At 40.1% G+C, this 18,869-nt stretch overlaps 2 protein-coding genes across 4 annotated transcripts in view; one reads left to right on the plus strand and one right to left on the minus strand.

Moving 5' to 3' along the window:
• The window catches only part of tbc1d32 (TBC1 domain family, member 32), a 120,775-nt gene extending 108,660 nt beyond the window's left edge, over window positions 1-12,115 (minus strand). For 2 of the 3 annotated variants that reach the window (XM_030722067.1, XM_030722065.1), the window contains exons 1-13: window positions 12,037-12,115; window positions 10,477-10,642; window positions 10,163-10,327; window positions 8,853-9,030; window positions 8,509-8,580; window positions 7,612-7,737; window positions 7,268-7,346; window positions 6,758-6,861; window positions 6,615-6,676; window positions 6,165-6,309; window positions 5,936-5,995; window positions 4,072-4,171; window positions 1,022-1,159 (exon numbers count right to left, since the gene is read on the minus strand). In XM_030722067.1, the coding sequence (XP_030577927.1) occupies window positions 1,022-1,159; window positions 4,072-4,171; window positions 5,936-5,995; window positions 6,165-6,309; window positions 6,615-6,676; window positions 6,758-6,861; window positions 7,268-7,346; window positions 7,612-7,737; window positions 8,509-8,580; window positions 8,853-9,030; window positions 10,163-10,327; window positions 10,477-10,631 (1,384 nt within the window). In that variant the 5' untranslated portion in view covers window positions 10,632-10,642; window positions 12,037-12,115. The remainder of the gene's footprint in view (window positions 1-1,021; window positions 1,160-4,071; window positions 4,172-5,935; window positions 5,996-6,164; window positions 6,310-6,614; window positions 6,677-6,757; window positions 6,862-7,267; window positions 7,347-7,611; window positions 7,738-8,508; window positions 8,581-8,852; window positions 9,031-10,162; window positions 10,328-10,476; window positions 10,643-12,036) is intronic. The other variant, XM_030722066.1, reaches the window with a different exon arrangement.
• A 284-nt stretch (window positions 12,116-12,399) lies between these two features.
• Window positions 12,400-17,345, plus strand: hsdl1 (hydroxysteroid dehydrogenase like 1). The gene is made up of 5 exons (XM_030721520.1): window positions 12,400-12,836; window positions 14,885-15,330; window positions 15,840-15,923; window positions 16,229-16,375; window positions 16,540-17,345. Exons 1-5 carry the CDS (start codon window positions 12,617-12,619, stop codon window positions 16,609-16,611), a joined length of 969 nt encoding a protein of 322 aa, XP_030577380.1. The 5' UTR covers window positions 12,400-12,616; the 3' UTR covers window positions 16,612-17,345.
• Window positions 17,346-18,869: the final 1,524 nt, after the last annotated feature.

An 18,869-nucleotide genomic window follows, 5' to 3' on the forward strand; every position in this document is an offset into this window, starting at 1 on the left:
TGACCTTTTTCAACTCCCTTTTTGTTTTGATGACCTTGAGTTAATTGTAAATAGCTGATTGTAGATAATTGTAAATAAACTGTCACACATGGCATGACAATTATTATTATTACTTCATATAAACAAAAACCAAGTGCTGAATCGAAATTTAATCGACTTAATCTCTTATGATGTGAAGAACCACACTGCTAAAAATCTGAAGGCAGCACAGCCTACTACTTCTTGGCATAATAGACTTTATATTGAACTGGTTGAACTGCAGAATTTAAACAACTACAAATGTGAGCACTTTACTTAAGTGGTGCCCTCAAAAAAAAAAAATACTGTAATCTAATAAATCCCAAATATAAAGCAGTTATATAATAATCTTTCAGAAAAAATCCACAAATCCCAAACTGAGATTAAAAAAGTCATAATATGATTGAACAACCAACTCAAGGAATCAAGGTGTGTACCATTATCCATGAGCTGCTTATCAATAGGTTTCCACCCTAAGTGTGTAACTTCTGATGAATAAAATTATAAAACAGGAATGTTTTGACTGTGTGTGACTTGCCTGGAAGGAGTAATCAATAGGTAAATTAATTACAGTTCAGTGCAGGGACATCAGATGACAAATCTGCTGTAATCATCTGACTAAGTGAAATTTCAGTATTATGTAACTTCATTAGTAATTACAGGGTGGAGAGGTGGAGGGCTAAAATCTCTTCACCCTTGAAATGTAGGGAGTGATACATGCTGACCAGACACATTCCTGTGCTATAAAGACTGAATTCACTGAGATAATGATCAGCACATATCAATAAACTATCAGTGTCCCTTTAACTTCAGTGAGTTCCTGTGTGGCTTGCAGAAAGGCAATATAAACACAGAAAGCTCTTTGTAACTACAAAGAACTTTGACTGTTGTTTCATTTAACTCCAGTCAAATGTAACACTTATATAAGCCATTGCATAATATTCGCTATGATGTGACAGATAATGTGTTAAAGTGCGCAAGAGATAATCCTGCAATGCCAAACCTTTGTGTTTCTTTATTTTGATTGGAAAAAGCTTTCTTCCATTGGTGTAGATGATGAGCTTCCCCAGGACACACAGAGAGTGAACAAAGAAGGAATACTCAAGCTCTTTTCCAGAATAAACACTCCTCTGTGCTGAACCTGAAACATTTAGAGAAAACCAGAGTGATACAGAGGATTTTAAGGAACTAAACAGAGAAGAATAAAACAAAGGAAAGGCTGTGAAACTTTTTTAAAAGTGCTCATAAAACCAAAATAAATGTGGCAGCATTGTAGTGGACTGACAATTTTCAGACTTTTCATATCAAAGGCTGTAGAATTACAATGAGACTGACAGGTGAAAAATTGTGGCAGGCTTGCCATGTCTCTAGAGAACAGAGAGCCAAAAGAGGCACAGCTCAGAGAAAAAAAAACTCTTTTATGTGGACTGTATCAGTGCCGAGGGAGTCGGCGTATCACCACTTATCCAAGACGAGGTCACAGTGTTCAGTCTCAAGGAGCCAGCTGGCTTACAGGAGATAACAGAGGGAACCAGCATTCCCTTATGCCCCCCATCTACACCTGTATTCATTCTGATTTATTCAATTTCAACATGTAGCTTTGTGAACTGATGTGCACCTGATGTCCATGTTACTCTGTAATTACAATGTTAATTTCTTTGTTGTAACAATGTTTCTGCATTTGACTGATTTGGATAGGGCCCATGCCATAGGGCAACTTTAAGCTGGTGTTCCGCAAAACCAAATTGCAACATTATTTGGCGCGAACGCTAGTATCATCTCCAAATCGAAGGACAAGTTCTATATAACGGAGGGTGTCAGAGACAGGCCGCGAAGTGGGCGTCCAAGAAGACGACACCACAAGAAGACTGTTTCCTCACCCTGCCAGCACTTACAAACTGTAGGCAGATTTGCAGTCAAGGTTTGCAGGACAATATAGCGCCAGCTTTCTACCCAGACAATCCAGAACAGACTGCACACAACCAATCTCCGGTCTAATAGGACTGCCAGCAGGCCTGCCATGACTGCCCTTCACCATCAGGCCTGTGTGTGCTGATTTCTGCAATATGTGTATTTGAGCCTGAACATGTGGAGGAACATTATGATCAGCGATGAGTCCAGAATCTGCCTACAGCAGCTGGATCGCAGGGTCAAAGTGTGGAGAAGACGTGGAGAATGCTATACTGATTCCTGCACCAATAGGGTATCAGCTTTTATTGAAGGTAGCGTGATGGTGCAGAGAGAGACTGAGATGAGATTCTGCAGCCAGTGGCATTGCCTTGTCTCCACAGTCTGGGGCTGAACTCTGGAGGTAGAGTTGTCAAGTTTTTCATGGGCACAACCCACATATTCAACTCTGCTGCTCAACCCACAAATGGATTTTTCATACAAATATGGCACCATTTAGGGGGAAATAGAAAGGCTTTCCAACAGTACCGTATTTTCCGGAGTATAAGTCGCACTTTTTTTCATAGTTTGGCTGGGGGTGCGACCTATACTCCGGAGCGACGTATATGTGACATTTATAACACATGAACCAAAATACTCCAGCCACTTGACATCTCCGTGAACTGCAGCTTTAAGGCAGTCTTGCGTAACCTGTGGGCGCAGTGGATGATGGATGGAGAGCACAGCTTAACGGCAACTGGGAGAATGCGCCACCCAACTTTCCTGGAAGTCATTGGATGGATCAAGAAAACATGGGCTTCAGTGACAAACCATCCTGTTGGGATTCAGAAAGGCTGGAATAATTGGAACTGCAGCTGACGACGAGTCTGACTAACGCTACACAGAAGAGGAAGCGGCGCTTCGTCTACGGAGTGTACGGAATTGTTTAGAAGTGACACCGAGGATGAAGAATTCAATGGATTGATGGTTTGGTTAACTTGTTAGTATGTTCTTTATGCTATGGTTATCTGAATAACTTAATGTTACGTTAACATACTGTAGCGATTCTCTTAGTTAGAGAGCGTGTTGATGTTGTGGGATTTCGGACTGTTCGGGAGGTTCGTGAAGGCAGCATGGAGAGAGAGAAAAAGACCGAGAGCTTGCCTGTGTGTGTGTTGCTGTTCCGCTGTTGTAGTTGTGGTTGGCGTGGCTGTGGCCTACAGCAGCCGTTTTTCTGTTAATAAAGACGACCTTTGTTGTGAATATCGCGGACTTTGGAAGTGTGTTTACAACGTAACAATACCGAACACGTGTTCGTTGTGCGTCATGTAGCTGAATGTGCTACGTTAGCATAACGTAGGTGTAACCGTGTTCGTCCTGTTCTTTAATCCATTATTATTTTAAATTGCCGTTCAAGATGGAATTTGTGCTCTGAGTCTCGGATTCTATCAACCCCCCCCCCCCCCCAAAAAGTGCGACTTATAGTCCAGTGCGACCTATATATGTTTTTTTCTTCTTTATTATGCATTTTTTGGCTGGTGCGACCTATACTCCGGAGCGACGTATAGTCCGAAAAATACGGTATATGATTTATTGCCAAGAAGCATTGTTATGACAAAGAAATAACTGACCAAACAAATTTTCTTACCTTTTGTGCCAAGTTAAATGTAACATTTTCTTAAACCATGTGAATGCTACACCAAATTTTCAGTGGCATTACTTTTGTCTTTTGTGTGTTAACCTTCAGTTCATTTATTTTGTCACATTTTCATTTCTCTCTGTCATTCACTCATTTTTTCTGTTTGCTTTTTTCTCTTTCCTTTGTTGTTATGACTTGTTCATTCCATAGTTTTCGTCTGCACACCTGTTTTAACGCCTGTGCATAAATGAAACTGAATAAATGATGGCAAAGTCTAGGTACAAGCACCCAAAGGCTTCAAATGAAGCATTACTTTCTCATTAGACTTTCACAGTAGTTCAGTCTGAGAGGTTTTTTTTTTTTTTTTTGGTTTGTTTCACAAGACACATTAAATCAGCATTACTTCAAATGTGCTGATGCTTAGCACACAGGGAGAGGCTCAGAGTGAAGACTTGTTTTTGAATATGCCTGAGAGAGTACACAAACCTGATGAAGAAATAATGAGTTTATAGAGTTTTTTTACTTGCCAATGCTCTGCTGCTCCCCTGACTGGAGATCAGTTGTCTCATTTGTGAAATGTTCACAGGACTCGTTGTACTGAATGCACTGCTGAAGAGCCGCTACAGCCTGAAAAACAAAAGATTAAAATAATGCATGTTGCTTTGGTTGCTAAACATGTTAAATTACCTGGATAAAATGACAATGACTAATGTGCCGAGTCAAATTTGTAGACTGCTGTTATAAACAGGCCCAAAACTGCATATTTACTGAAGAATTCAGTCAGAATTTCAATGCAACCTCCTCTTATCTAATCAAGCGATTTAAGACTAGAACTGGTGCTTTTAATCTAAATCCGAGCACTGTGGGGAATTTTAATGCTCTGCGATGCAAGAGCAGTTTAGGCTTACAGTGTTTTAGAAAGATATTGACAGTTTCTTTAGAGAAAGTTTCAGCAGTGATTCACAGTAATCCTTTCTAAACTCAGAGTTATAGTTGAAAGGGAGGTTTGAGCTTAAACAATCAATTCTTAAATGTCAAAATGCCACTCCTCTCCTGTGCCCTTTGGTCAAAAAAACCAGTACATTGACCTGCACTGTTTGGCTGTGATTTACACCTGCAACCCACAAAATGACAAACAGGACTTTAATAGCAAGAGTCAGTTAACGTCAGTGTGCGCATATGTATATGTGTGTGTATATACACACACAGAGCAAGCATAACATTATGATCACTGACTGGTGAAGTGGATAACACTGGGTGGGATTTATTAGGGAGCAAGTGAATGTTTTGTCCTCAAAGTTGATGTGTTAAAAGCAGGGAAACTGGGCAAGCTTAAGGATTTGAGTGAGTTTGACAAAGGCTAAATTGTGATGGCTAGACGACTGTGTCAGAGCATCTCCAAAACTGCAGTGCTTGTGGGGTGTTCCCGGTCTGCAGTGCTCAGTATCTATTAAAAGTGGTCCAAGGAAGGAACAGTGGTGAACCAGCAAGGGGGTCATGGGTGGTCAAGGCCCACTAATGCACGTGGCAAGCAAAATCTGGCCCCTGTGGTCTGACTCAACACGTTAAGTCCTATAGCTTAAATAGATGAAAAAGTTAATGCTGGTTCTGATAGAAAGGTGTCATAAGACACAGTCCATCACAGTTTAGTGTGTATGGGGCTGCATAGCAGCAGACCAGTCAGGGTCCCCATACTGACCCTCCCACCTGCCAAAAGTTCCATCAATGGGATGTGACCACGGAACAATGAAGGGGGCCTGGTCTGACAAATCATCTTTTCTTTTACATCACGTGGATGGCCTGGTACATGTGCATCACTTGAGAAACACATGCGGAACCTGGGGAACACATGGCACCAGGATGCACTATGGGAAGAAGGATAAAGCACCCTGCCACAAAGCAAAAGTGGCTCAGGAATGGTTTGAGGAGCATATCAATGAGTTTGAGGTGTTGACCTGACCTCCTAATTCCCCAGATTTCAATAGAGCATCTGTGGGATGTGCTGGTCAAACAAGTCCAATCCATGGAGGCCCCACCTCTCAACTTAAAGGACTTAAAGGATCTGTTGCTAATATCTTGGTGCCAGATACCACAGCACACCTTTAGGGGTGTAGTGGAGCCCATGCCTCGATGGGTCAGGGCTGTTTTGGCAGCAAAAGGGGGACCAACACAATATTAGGCAGGTGGTCATAATATTAAGCTTGACTGATATATATCTCAATATTGACTTTTTCAATCACTAAAAATCAGGATCTGTCATCCTCAAAAATACAGTTTTGCATAGACTCAGGTAAATCCTTCTGATGTTCATTTGCTCCCCTCTTGTTTCAGACCTTTTTAGAAGTACAAAGAAGTTAATGAAAGATACTGATCATTGAGTAAGTCACTCACCACAGACTTGTATTTTCTCTCCAGAAGTCTGAGAACCACAGACCTGCTGTAGTATCCATGCTAAGAGGCATATGCCAGGAGAAAAAACAGAAAGAATATATGTAGCAGAGTGCAATATAAATAAAAGAACATAGAAATAAAGCCTCAAAATGAAAAATACAAACACAGTGATTCATACAAAAATCCATCCTCTGTAAATCAGAAACATATTTTCATTTGTCATACACACCATCCACTTTTTAAACCAGGTAGCTTTAACATCCAGTAAAGCCAGTAAATGAACTGGTTCCAGGAGTTTCTCAGTTCCTGGTGACTCATGTTCATGATGGAAGGCCAACAGGGAGAAAGTGCTCTCGATAACTTCCTCCATGTATCTATAAGCAAGACAGAAAGAAGAAACCTCAAAATAGACTTACAGACTGTTCCATCACTCTATAAATAATTGCAGGAAATAAATTAACCACAAAGAAAGGTTGAGAAACTTAGAATAGAACAGAATGAGCATGGATAACTTAATATAAATATATATGCGCCAATTTCATACCCCTTAAAATGAATTATTACTTTACCATTTACTAGGCATTATTATGTTACATCAGATTGCATTTTATTCAGTGACATCTGGATAGTGTGTGATGACTGGACACACAAACAAGGAACAAGTAACTTGCCAACTCACTTCTCTGGATGACGTATCCAGAAGCTCGTCACCTCCTTTTGAAAGTCATTCATCAGGCGAATCTGAAAACAGAGAGAAATAGTGTGTGTACTTTTATATTACAATGATACAGTTAAAACGCTGTCATGGATAAGATCCTGTACCTGCTTAAGAAGACGACTGATCTCAGGTCTGTTAATGTCAAGAGTAGCTGAGCCACTTGGAAAGCTCAGCTTATGAGACAGAAAACTTGACTCCACAGTTTTAGCTGCAGATCAAAAAGCAAATTATTACAAACCATGCAAGATCATAAAGGTGTTAGCTATACAACGGTGAGCCACAACATTAAAACCACTGAGAGATGGTGTAAATAACATTGATCACATTATTACAATTCAATTTTCTGTCGGGAAACTTCCTAACTTTGACACATACAACCCACCTAAACCTGCAAACCAAACACTTCCACTCAAAACATCTAAACATAAAACCAAAACTACTATTTACTAATAACTGAATAATCCTACATACAAAAAGGGAAAGAGGCGTTTCTTCATTTGGCCTGAAAGTAAGTGACCCTTTCAGATTTTTTTTTTTAATAATGTTGGTTTAATTCAAACAAAATGGTGTTGCACAGCACATTAAAACCCACAACGGTCCACTGAGTAGCCTACCGAGGCTTGTGTAGATTTCCCGCGTCACATTCAGAGGAGAGGAGGAGAGGCTTTTAGCAAAGAACTGCAGCACATTATCCTGACAGAGGTGAGAGGGACAGGCGTGAGCATACATACATTTATATAATCAATCAATTATACCGACATTTTAAATGATGAGAAAATTCAGTGAGAGGAAATTTAACAAGATTAAGTCGTTTCTGTAGTTGTTTGTTCTGTTCAATTTTAAAGCAAGAAATTGTTAATAAAAAATGGCATGATTATTATTGATTTCTTTATAGATTAAAGTATAAATGCGCCACTTATACTATCACAGTGTGTCGACGAGGCTGCTCAGGACTCACGCTAAGGTCGGGGTCGGGCTCAGTCAGAGCTGCACTGAGGTTCCTGCGCAGGCTGCTCCAGCTCTCACAGCTCAGCACATCAGATGGAGGAGCACAGCAGAGGGCCTGCAGAGCCTCCCAACGCACCTACATACAGATTTACATCATGCACCTGGACTACACTGTTAATTACACTGAGCAGTATTTTGTAACATTTTAGCTGATTAGTCCTTTGCACAAACCCTCATCATTGCTATAAGTGGTGTATTTCCACAATGCACCACAGAATGCCACAGGAATCATTCCTACCTGAGACCATCAAACTTTGTAACTCTTCCTTATGACAATTGGACTATTTTCACTTCTAATATCTTATCTATACTGTACTTAGTATTGTTTTAGCTTTAGATTATTTAATTTTAATTTAGCATTACATTTTTAATACCTTAGTTTTTCCTTTTTTTCGAAAGAATTTACATTTTCTTTCTATAATATTTATATTTTAAGTGAGCATCTGTAATAAAAGAAAGTTCCCCTTGGGATTAATAAAGTATTCTGATTCTGATTTAGCCCATTTTCAGACCAGGAAATCACCACCTACATCTGTGATTTATTCAGCATTTCATATTTGTCTGGTGTTGTCTTTGCCAACTGTGCACATTGTTAAAAATGGGGACATAATTTTACTCCATAGCTAACTGGTAATAAGCTGCAATCTGGTTAGAAGTCTAAGGAAAGCTAAAAGGGACGAAATAATGTTATATGACATTTTTCTGGTTCTTGCCTTGTTTTACATGTCACATCCCTCTCATTTACACTGCACCCCCTTAAAACACCTGATCACCTGAATTACGGATCTGAGCTACAGAATCCTCCCGTGACCTGAAAGAAACTATAAAGCAGTGTGTAGGTTTTTACCTCTTTGGGCTTGTTGGAGTCAAGCTTTTCGGCCAAAACCTGCAGCTGCTCTTGTCTGATGAATCCATAACTCTGTAAATGAAAAGTGATAGGAAATTAAAATTATCATTATACATCATAAAACAAAACAAACAAACAAAAACAAAAATAGCTCTCACTGCTTTGCAACAACAATTTCACCCTATGAATCAAACTTTAATTATCACCTCTACTCAGTGTACTGTGGAAAGAAAGAAACGTATGCGACCAATGCCATCCAGAAATTGAAGCCAGGAAACAATATAGAAGCAATGAGTAATTAAATTAGTTTATTGCCATCAGATTAGAACCGGTGTTTCTCTAACCTGGTTGAAGGACGAGTCACTGTCAGAGCAGTTATCAGTGAACTGGAGATTGGACTGACTACGCTGCGTCTCTTGGTGTATCTCCTCCTTTTTCAGCTGGTCTTCCTCAAACTTGTTGATTAAAGACTCCACAACCATAATCATGGTGTTTTTCAAGGTGTGCATCATCTGCTGGTACCTGTCACAAAGACAGAAAGTGAGTGAGCAAAACCAGGTCAACCCATATTATTGCACGGGTCACAGCAAGCTTAGCCATTGTTTATCTGACAATATATGAAACTCGAGTGAGTTTGAAGTAGCATTTTTCCTCTCATTTCTTTAACATTTATCTTTTGGATGTCACTAAAACCTCTTCTGGAGTTCCAAAATTTCCTCTATGTAGGAAAAAGACTGGTGGCAGCTTTACATGAAACTATCTGAGAAATATAGCACAGTTTAGTACTAGAGCCCCTTCTTCTTTGCAATGATGGACAGGTTGACAGATGAGGTCAGACAGGAGTCTCTGGACTATGATGCTCACAGACAACATTGTGATCTGTAGTGAGAGTAGGGAGCAGGTGGAGGAGCGTCTGGAGAGGTGGAGATATGCACTGGATAGCGTAGGAGTGAAAGTGAGTGGCAGCAAAACAGAATACATGTGTGTGAATGAAAGTGAGGCAAATGGAATGGTGAAGATACAAGGGGTAGAAGAACTAAAGGTGGGATCATTATTCAAAGCAAAAGAGAATGCACTAGAGAGGTCACAAAGCGAGTTGTAGAGAAGAATATTAAGGTAACAGCATAAGTCAAAGGGAAGGTTTATGAGATCATATTAAAACCAGTTATTTTGCATGGTTTGGAGAAGGTGGCACAAACAAAAAACAGGAGGGGGAGCTGGAAGAGGCAGAGTTAAAGATGTTAAGGGGCGACCAGGATGGATATTAGGAATGAGCATGTCAGAGGGGCAGCTCAGATGGTTTGGACATGTGCAGAGGAGGGATAGAGGATATACTGAATGCTGAAGATGGAGCTATCAGGCAGGAGGATAAAAGGAAAGTCAAAGAGAAAGTTCATGGTAGTGTGGGAAGACACAGTATGGCTGGTGTAAGGGAAGCGATAGGGTGAGATGAGGCAGACGATCTGTAATGATGACCCTTAAAGGGAGCACTCAAAACAAGAAGAAGCAGCACATTTTTGTATTTGAAATTCTAACTTAATTGTTCTACTAAGAAGGTTGAGTTCTTCAGTCTTCCAGCATATCTGGAACTAAGCATGGAGGTTTGAAACTAGCCATTAGTGAAAAGATGCTAAAGCTATTCAGAGACGCTCACTCAGCTGAGTCTCTGGTCCTTTGGGTCACTGCGTGAATCAGGGTGTCATGTCCCAAGCCAACTGCATGTTGTCCATCTCCTCTGGTCAAGTTCTTTGTTTCCTCTTCAACCACAGTGCCTAAAGAGTTCTCCACGTACTGACGGAGATACTTGACAAACTCATAACTGAAAGGAGAGAAAAACCAAATCACACCAATACTGTTAATATATATTCAAAACAACACAAAGAACACATACCTACAGAGACAGCACAAAGCCTATCTTTTAAATCCAACACTTAAATTCGATGCCATGCTGTTTGATGGTGGACTTACTTGTGGAAGTTCTTGTCGGTCTCCTCCAGGTGAAGAAGGATCTCTTCAGCACATTCAGTTGATGGAGCACTGGAGATCTTGTCACTGATGCTTCTCAGCAGCTGCTTAAGCAAGGACTGCAACTCTACCTGATCCTCAGCCGACAACTGAGACATCTCTGCTACTGCTGTGTGGAAAAGAAAAGGTTTTTAATTAAAGGGATTTTAATAGCTAGTTGATCAAATATTTTGCTGGAAATTTAATAAATGATAAACCCAAAATTTTCCCTTTTCAGCATAACTCTAACATTCTTAATTTGTGTACACTGTGATGTTTAAAATACCATATTTACAATCCTGTGCAAAAGTCTTCAGCCACTTTCTCCGTTTATATTCTGCTATGAAAATGGACACATTTGAATATACATGGAAATACAATATAAAAGGCAAAAATAGAGTTTGTACAATTCTAGCCACCCTTCCACTGAAACCATTTCTGATGAGGCTTTGATGAACAGTATCACCTGATGTGCCAGATCTCCCCCCGACTTTCAGGTACTGTTATCTGCTGTAGATGATTTTTGTTTGTTTTGTTTTTTTGAGCCTAACACTTCTTCTTTTGTCCTTCATTTGTCCAGTTAAGATTTTTTAAGGACAGACTGCACACCATGCTGAGATATGCCAAGTTTTCATCTAATCCCTTGATTAATCCCTTGAAAAATACTACTTTGGGTCTGTCAAACTGTTATCTTTGGCATTTTTCATATATTTTACTAAAGAAATGGGAACAGATGATGTGTTATCTGTTATGCGTAGAGACAAAACTGATTCAGCTCTTGAGTTAGGTGAATTTTTTTATGCTTGTATGATTCATAGATCAGTGTTAAGTGGTTTGACAAAAAAAAAAAAAATTAATGGGAAAATGGCCAGGTACAAGGACAAGACTTAAAATGTGAAAAAGCAACCAATGTCCAAAGACAAACTTGAGAAAGCCTGGAGAACTACTGCTCAAGACCAAAATTACAAGTCGTTTGTTCCTTGGAAGCAAAATACAAAGAAATAAGGGGTAGGCTCAGGTCAGGCTCTAGTTTGTACTTCATTTCAAATATGACAAATGATGAACATGACAGGGTTTTTCTTTCTAATGAAAATGCTGGCATGCACCAAACAGGTTTCAGTCCTCTAACCTAAAACATAAATACGTTATCATTATATCTTTCTCAGTTGCACTTAGCCAAGTGACAATCACTTAATCACCAGCAGGAGTGATTCTTTTCTGGACAAACAGGCGATTCCAGCCACGGTCTACACCACCGTTACCACGTAAATATGCCGTTAAATAAATAAAAGAGAGGCATAAATCGCTTTGAGTGTCCACCTCCACCGTTTTAACTCTGATGCTGAACACAATGAATGTGTCCCTTCTCTGGTTAGCTTGATGCTGCCATGGCTGAAACACCGCAAGCTAAAAACCAAAAGTGCCCAAATTCACGTGAAACGGCAGCTGGGCTAAAAAAGCAATGAAGCCAAGAGGAAGGTATCACGTTTAGGGTTTTTTTTTTTTTTTTTTTAAATCCGTCACCTTGTCTTTGTGCAGGTAAATGCGCTTCATCGAGTTAGCACTCCGCCATCCACAGCTGTGTCTCTATGGAAACGTCCAGTGTTAACTGTGGTGCATTGTGGGAGACCCTGCACGGCGCGGCCACGATAATCGGAAATCTGGCTTTTATGATGAAAGTCTTACAGTGAGGATAGCCTGGGGTAAAAATTTAAAAGACATAGTTTACTTTGATTGTTTTTCATGCAAAACCTATAGCGTGATTCAATCGTCACTACACTGTGAATATTTTTAAAAGCATTTGACATGAGGTGAGAGAATTTAGACAATTTATTTCTTATGGATTTGAACGCAGCACCGCTGTTCCACGCTGTCACGTGATCCAATGTTTTTACTCCTTTCACCGGGCGCCACAGAGGAGACTTTGCTGCTTTTGAAACGTGAAATCTTACCGTATTATTAGAAATTTTACTGTGCAGGACACAGCTGCATTTTTCATTCACACGTCTGAATTACTCGTTAACCTTTACACGTACAAATTCCAGCGTTGTATCGCTGAATGAGCATTGTCTAGCAAATTATCTCAGCAACAACAGCGTGGGCTATGGCGGCGGTTGACAGCTTTCAGTTTTTGTACAGAGAAATTTCTCGGTCGTGCAGCTCTTACTTTGAGACCCTGGCTCTGGTCGGTGCTCTGTACACGGCCAGCAGGGCAGTAATCCTGCTGAGTGACTGCTGCACGTTGGTCAGGGTGCATTTCCTGCCCAGAATGATCCCAAGTAAGAAGCTGACTCAGAGATACGGTGACTGGGCTGTCGTTTATGGTAAGGATGGGCCACAACAGAACTTATTTAAATTATGTCATAATTGAAATAAACTCTACTGAAGCTCCTGTCACAACCAAGTGCAGAAAATAGAAGTTAAACTGAAAAACAAGAAGTGGATATAGTGTAATGGAAACAAATCCTTAAAATGGCAGATGGTTTGTTTTCAGAAGCTGTAACCTTGTGGTTACAGTTACAGCATCAACTGTTTTTATAAATTTCTTAAATGATTTATAAGATGTCAAAATTATTACCAGTAAGTTTTCTGTCAGTCAGCTAATTGTTTAATGTTCTACAACAGCCCCCAAAATGTTTATTTTGTGAAGCAGAGAATTTTTTTGGCACTTGGAATCTTTGAAGTAGTCATAACATGCTGATTGTTAGTTATTTTAATGGCAAATATCTGCAGTGCTGCAAAAAAGTATTTACCCCCTTCCTGATTTTTTTTTTTTTTTTTTTTTTCGCTTTTGTCACGTTTCAGATCTGATCAAACAAATTTTAATATTAGACATGAATAACACTGGTAAATACAAAATGCAGTTTTTACATGATGATTTCATTTATTAATGGAAAAAAAGCTATCCAAACCTACCTGGCCCTATGTGAAAAAGGGATTGCCCTTAAACTTAGTAACTGTTTGTGCTACCTTTAGCAGCAAGAATGGCAACCAAGCGTTTGCTATAACTGCAGAGGAATTTTGGCACACTCTTCTTTCCAAAGTTATTTTAATTCAGCCACAATTCCAGCATGAACGGCCTGTTTAAGGTCAAGTCAAAACATCTTCTGATTTGAGTCCAGACTTTGACTGGGCACTTTAAAACCTTCATTTTGTTTTTGTTTTTTTTCCTTTTATTTTGTTTTATTGAGCCATTCAGAGGTGGTCTTGCTGGTGTGTTCCGGATCATTGTCCTGCTGCATAACCCAAGTCCTTTTCAGCTTCACGGCACAAACTGATGGCCCGACATTCTTCAGGATTTTCTGGTAAAATTTACGATTCAATTATGGCAAGTCATCCAGGCCCTGAAGCAGCAAAGCAGCCCCAGACATCACACTGCCACCACAATGTTTGACTGTTGGTATCATTTTCTTTTTATGAAATGCAGTGTTAGTTTCACGCCAGGTGTAACAGGACTCAAACCTTCCAAAAAGTTCAACTTTTGTCTCAAATTGTTTCCCAAAAGTCTTTGTGTTCTTTTTGGTCAGCAGTGGTTTTCACCTCAGAACTCTCCCATGGAGGCCATTTATGCCCAGAATCATAAATCCTGACCTTAACTGAGGCAAGTGAGGCCTGCTGTTCTTTAGATGTTGTTCTGGTTTCTTTTGTGACCTCCAGGATGAGTCATCGATGTGATCTTGGAGTAACTTTTGTAGAACCCCTATTTCTGGGAAGGTTCACCACTCTTCCAAGTTTTCTCTATTTGTGGATAATGGCTCTTATCGTGGTTTTTCTGGAGTCCCAGAGCCTTAGAAATGCCTTTGTAGCCCTTTCCAGCCTGATATCAATGATTTTTGTTTCTCAGCTGTTTCTTCGGATTGTGTCATGTGATGTGTTCCCTTTGGCCTACTTCACTTTGTCAGACAGGTTCTGTTTAGGTGATTTCTTGATTCACCAGGTCTGGCAGTAGTCAGGCCTGGGTGTGGCTAGTGAAATTGAACTCAGCTTTCCAAAAACTGGTTAATCACAGTGAATTCACGATTTAACAAAATTAGGGAGGAATCACTTTTTCACACAGGGCCAGGTAGGTTTGAATAGCTTTTTTCCCCCTAATAAATGAAATCATCATTTAAAAACTTAATTTTGTATTTATTCAGGTTATCTATGTCTAATATTAAAATTTGTTTGATTGGATCTGAAACATTTAATTGTGACAAATATGGGGGAAAAAAAAGAGAGAAATCATGAAAGGGGGGAAATACATTTTCCTCTGTGATTGGTCTTCTATTTTCTCAATAAATGAAAAAAATGCTTAAACTACTTACTACTAAACTACGTGCTACTGTACACTTTTTTGTTGTCTATGGCATGACTTTGTCGTCTCTCCTGTCAGGTGCAACAGAGCCTGTAGCCAAAGCGTATGCAGAGGAGCTGGCCAGGCATGGCATCAGCATTATCTTTGTCGCTCAGGACCCTTCCTCTGTTAGAGACACTGCTGCATCCCTCTCCCAAAGTTATGAAGTGGAAACTCTTGTCGTGTCAGCTGATGTCTCCCTGGACCAAGTGGCATGCAAGCCACTCAAAGACGCATTGAGGGGGAAAGATATCGGCTTCCTGGTGAACTGTGTCGATGAGTCTTTGGCTTCACCCCAGAGCCTGATTGAAGTGCCCGAGCAGCACCTCTTGGATTTGGTGAATAGGAACGTTGCAGTCACTACTCTGATGACCCGATTGGTTCTGCCAGGAATGGTGGAGCGCAGCAGAGGCGCCGTGGTCAATATATCATCGGGTGCTTGTTGCAGACCTCTTCCTGGAAGAGTGACGCTCACCGCCTCCACTGTGAGACAAATCACTGCTAAACTCTGCAAGCATGGAAAGATACCAGTAAAACACATCTATAGCCTGCATAGATCTTTTTCGCAGCCGATGCTTTGTAATAGCACATTGATGGTTCTGATCAATTATTACTTGGATCCCCTTAAAGTAGTGGTTCTCAAACTTTGGCAAGTAGATCCACTGCTGGTGGGTGTGGATGACCTGGGGAAAAATATGTCGGGAAACTAAGTTGAACAAATATGATTTTTCTAAAATAAGTTGAAGTCACCTGTTTTCACCGAAATTCAGCTTTAATCCTCACTCTTTTGTCAATGATTGATTAAAATATGTAAGTTTCTTTTGGCATGTGAAGTGGGGGTGTGGCCAGCAAATGGAGTGAGCCACTTTTTAAAGTAAAGTTTGAATGTTTCCGAGCCGTCATCTGCTTTTCCTCTTCTGTGCACTGAGTGCAAACCCAGTCACAAACACATTATTTCTTCCTGACAATAGTAATCTTTCCTCTGACATTTCAGGGATACCTGGATCATTTGTCAAGAGCGCTTCACCTTGAGTACAGTGGCAAAGGGATCTTCATTCAGAGTCTGATCCCTTTCCAGGTAAATAACCGAACAATTGCTGCTCTCTAATTCCTCAGTGCTGACAGCAAGAGTCTGACCAGATCCATAATCTTGACTGCTCTTTTGCTGATGTATGACTGCTTGGGTTTTCACATCATGCAACATTTAGGTTTTTCTTCTTTTTCCCATTAAATGAAGGAGCCTGATCTTTTTTGGTGTTTACAATGAATGCTACTGCACATTGTTTTCAAAACATATACTTTCCTGTTATATGGAATTAGCTATAAAGCTTAGGAGATGAGTGAATTCGAGCTTCTTAAATCTTTGTGTCCGTTTCCATTTAGATAGCCTCAAGTGAGCAGCAGCCATCATCATCACCATCACGAAAAGAAGGCTGGTTTGTACCAAAGCCAGAAGTTTATGCTCGCCATGCCATCTCCACTCTGGGTGTCTCGAACAAGACCACAGGCTACTGGCCTCATACCCTGCAGGTCAGTACAAATAAGTCATGCCATCAGTTTTTATCTTGGTATCTTCACAGGAAGTATATTACTCACAGTTCGCTGATACATTTCCAGCTTTTGTGAAACCAGAACTTAAAACATTAAAATGATTTTCTGCATCTGCTTCTCTCCTCACTTTTTTGTCTTTCCAGTACGGACTGATGAGATGCATTCCAGAGTGGATCTGGGTTCTTGGATCACGCGTGCTCATCAGTTCAAGCTAAGAGCTTAACCCCAGTTGCTGGATCTTCTTGTTACATGATTCACATTGAGTTTCAGCTTCTTCTGCCATCAAATTTGTTTAATTCTGATGCTCTGATGAGGTTGTTAGAGTTTTCTTTCTTTTGATTGGGTATTCACTACTAAAGGACTTGAAGAGGAATTCACCTGAAGTAAAGAATATCCTGCATTACTCCTACAGTAATAGATTATAGCAATATAAATGCAACCGGAACAAATTCACTAGACACACAAGCCTACATTTCAGAATTGTATTTTGACATGCACTGTGATAAGGCTTCTTCTTATCTGCTATTAATCTACAGCCTTTCAGTCTAACCAAAAAACTTTTTGGGGACCATAGAAAGAAGGTCAAACAACTTGTAAGCTGACATTCGCCTTTCCTGTCCTTTCAGCTTGTACTCCTCTGGGCACACCTATCTGGCACATACACAGAGGAAATGGTGTTTGCCCAAAAAAAAAAAAAACAGACTAATAACACGTTACATTCCTCCATCATGTTTGTATGAAAAAGCTGCATGGGTAACCTCACCCAGATGTTACAGACATGTTTATTAAAGGTAGAAAAAAAAAAAAAAAAGTATACATTTCAGCTTATTCTTGCACTGAGATTATGTCCTTGGCTTCTTTGCTTTGCTGGTCTGCTTTTGCTGGTCAAAGTTCAAATACCAACATGTGCCAGTGTGGTGTTCATCTGCTGTAAAAAATAAGAGTGTTTACAAATGTCTGTGTAGATTCTCAGTCATCCAGGTCATAGTAGTCTCTGGAGCTTGAAAAAGGCGACTGGACTTCTTTTTGTTTCTTGAAGACGTTTCACCTCTCATCCGAAAGGCTTCTTCAGTTCTCAACCAAATGGTGGAGAGACCCAGGTATTTAAACCCCTGTGGGCGTAGTCCCCTGGAGGTGGTTATGACCCTCTATTGATCATGTGCGTGAACACATGTGTTCACGCACATGTGTTCACGCACATGATCAATAGAGGGTCATAACCACCTCCAGGGGACTACGCCCACAGGGGTTTAAATACCTGGGTCTCTCCACCATTTGGTTGAGAACTGAAGAAGCCTTTCGGATGAGAGGTGAAACGTCTTCAAGAAACAAAAAGAAGTCCAGTCGCCTTTTTCAAGCTCCAGAGAGTGTTTACAAATACGTGTGTGACGAGTGAGTGAAGTGTGATAGTCAAACATCTCCAGCTTAAAAGTGCACTGAAGTTTGTGGTGATGTATTTTGCTAAGAAACTATATTTAAGACACATTTGGTATGAGGACATTTTGCTTAAAGTGGACCTGTTAGGGTTAAGCTTCCAGCGCCACATTTTTATTCTTTGTCCCTCTGAAAACAGCCTGTTTTAACTCCTCTCCCTTTAAGCCAGCTGATTAGCTGTCCCTCACAAACAGAAGATTTGAACAGCAGGTGCCTGGTATGTTAAAGATATCCACCTCTTTGGCATTACACAGATTGAAATGGAGTATTTAAGGCAATGTGAAGCCTGGGCGTTGGCACATGGATCAGTTGCTCGTACCCGGACCACAGTATTTGAAAATTTGACTATATTTAATATAAACATTCACCACTGAAACAGTGCATATATGAGAATAAGAATATAAAAAAGTGTAATAGGTCTGCTTTAATTTATCATTTGTGTGTGACAGTTGAACATACTGAGATATATTGTGTTAAGTGATTGTTTGAATATACAGTAATTACAAATATTAAATACTTGTGTGATCATCCAATCCAGCATTACTCTTGTGGTTATTTTCTTTTCTGTGGAGCGACTTTATATCTTGCATGTTGAAGCCTATTGTCATAAAAGCTCTCACTTGTGGTTTTTGCATGATCTGATCGGTTGATCAATATTTTGAAGGCTAGGCTTTGTTTTTTTCTCTTTAAAGTATAAGCATGGTGTAAATCATTTACAGAACAGAGGCCATGCAGGCTTCCAGAGTTCAGTCTGTGACCCCCCCCACAGATGAGCCACGTCAGAGGAAACCTCATGAACACACAGTGGGGTGGTTTGCAGTAAACACATGCAGTGCTGAGCGAACCCTTCCTGCTTTAGAAGGATAAACATGTCTGTGAATACTGTGTGCTGCTGGTGACAAAACCTTAACATTCATAGAGTATTAAGGAAATATAAAAAAATGACTAAAAGGCACATCAGAAGACACATGGATTACACTTGGCTGCTAGCTCTGCACACCATTAGAGGCCTCCATTCAGGGGCTACACATGAAAATGA

The sequence above is a fragment of the Archocentrus centrarchus genome, chromosome 24, assembly GCF_007364275.1.
Source record: "Archocentrus centrarchus isolate MPI-CPG fArcCen1 chromosome 24, fArcCen1, whole genome shotgun sequence".
NCBI classification, from domain to species: domain Eukaryota; kingdom Metazoa; phylum Chordata; class Actinopteri; order Cichliformes; family Cichlidae; genus Archocentrus; species Archocentrus centrarchus.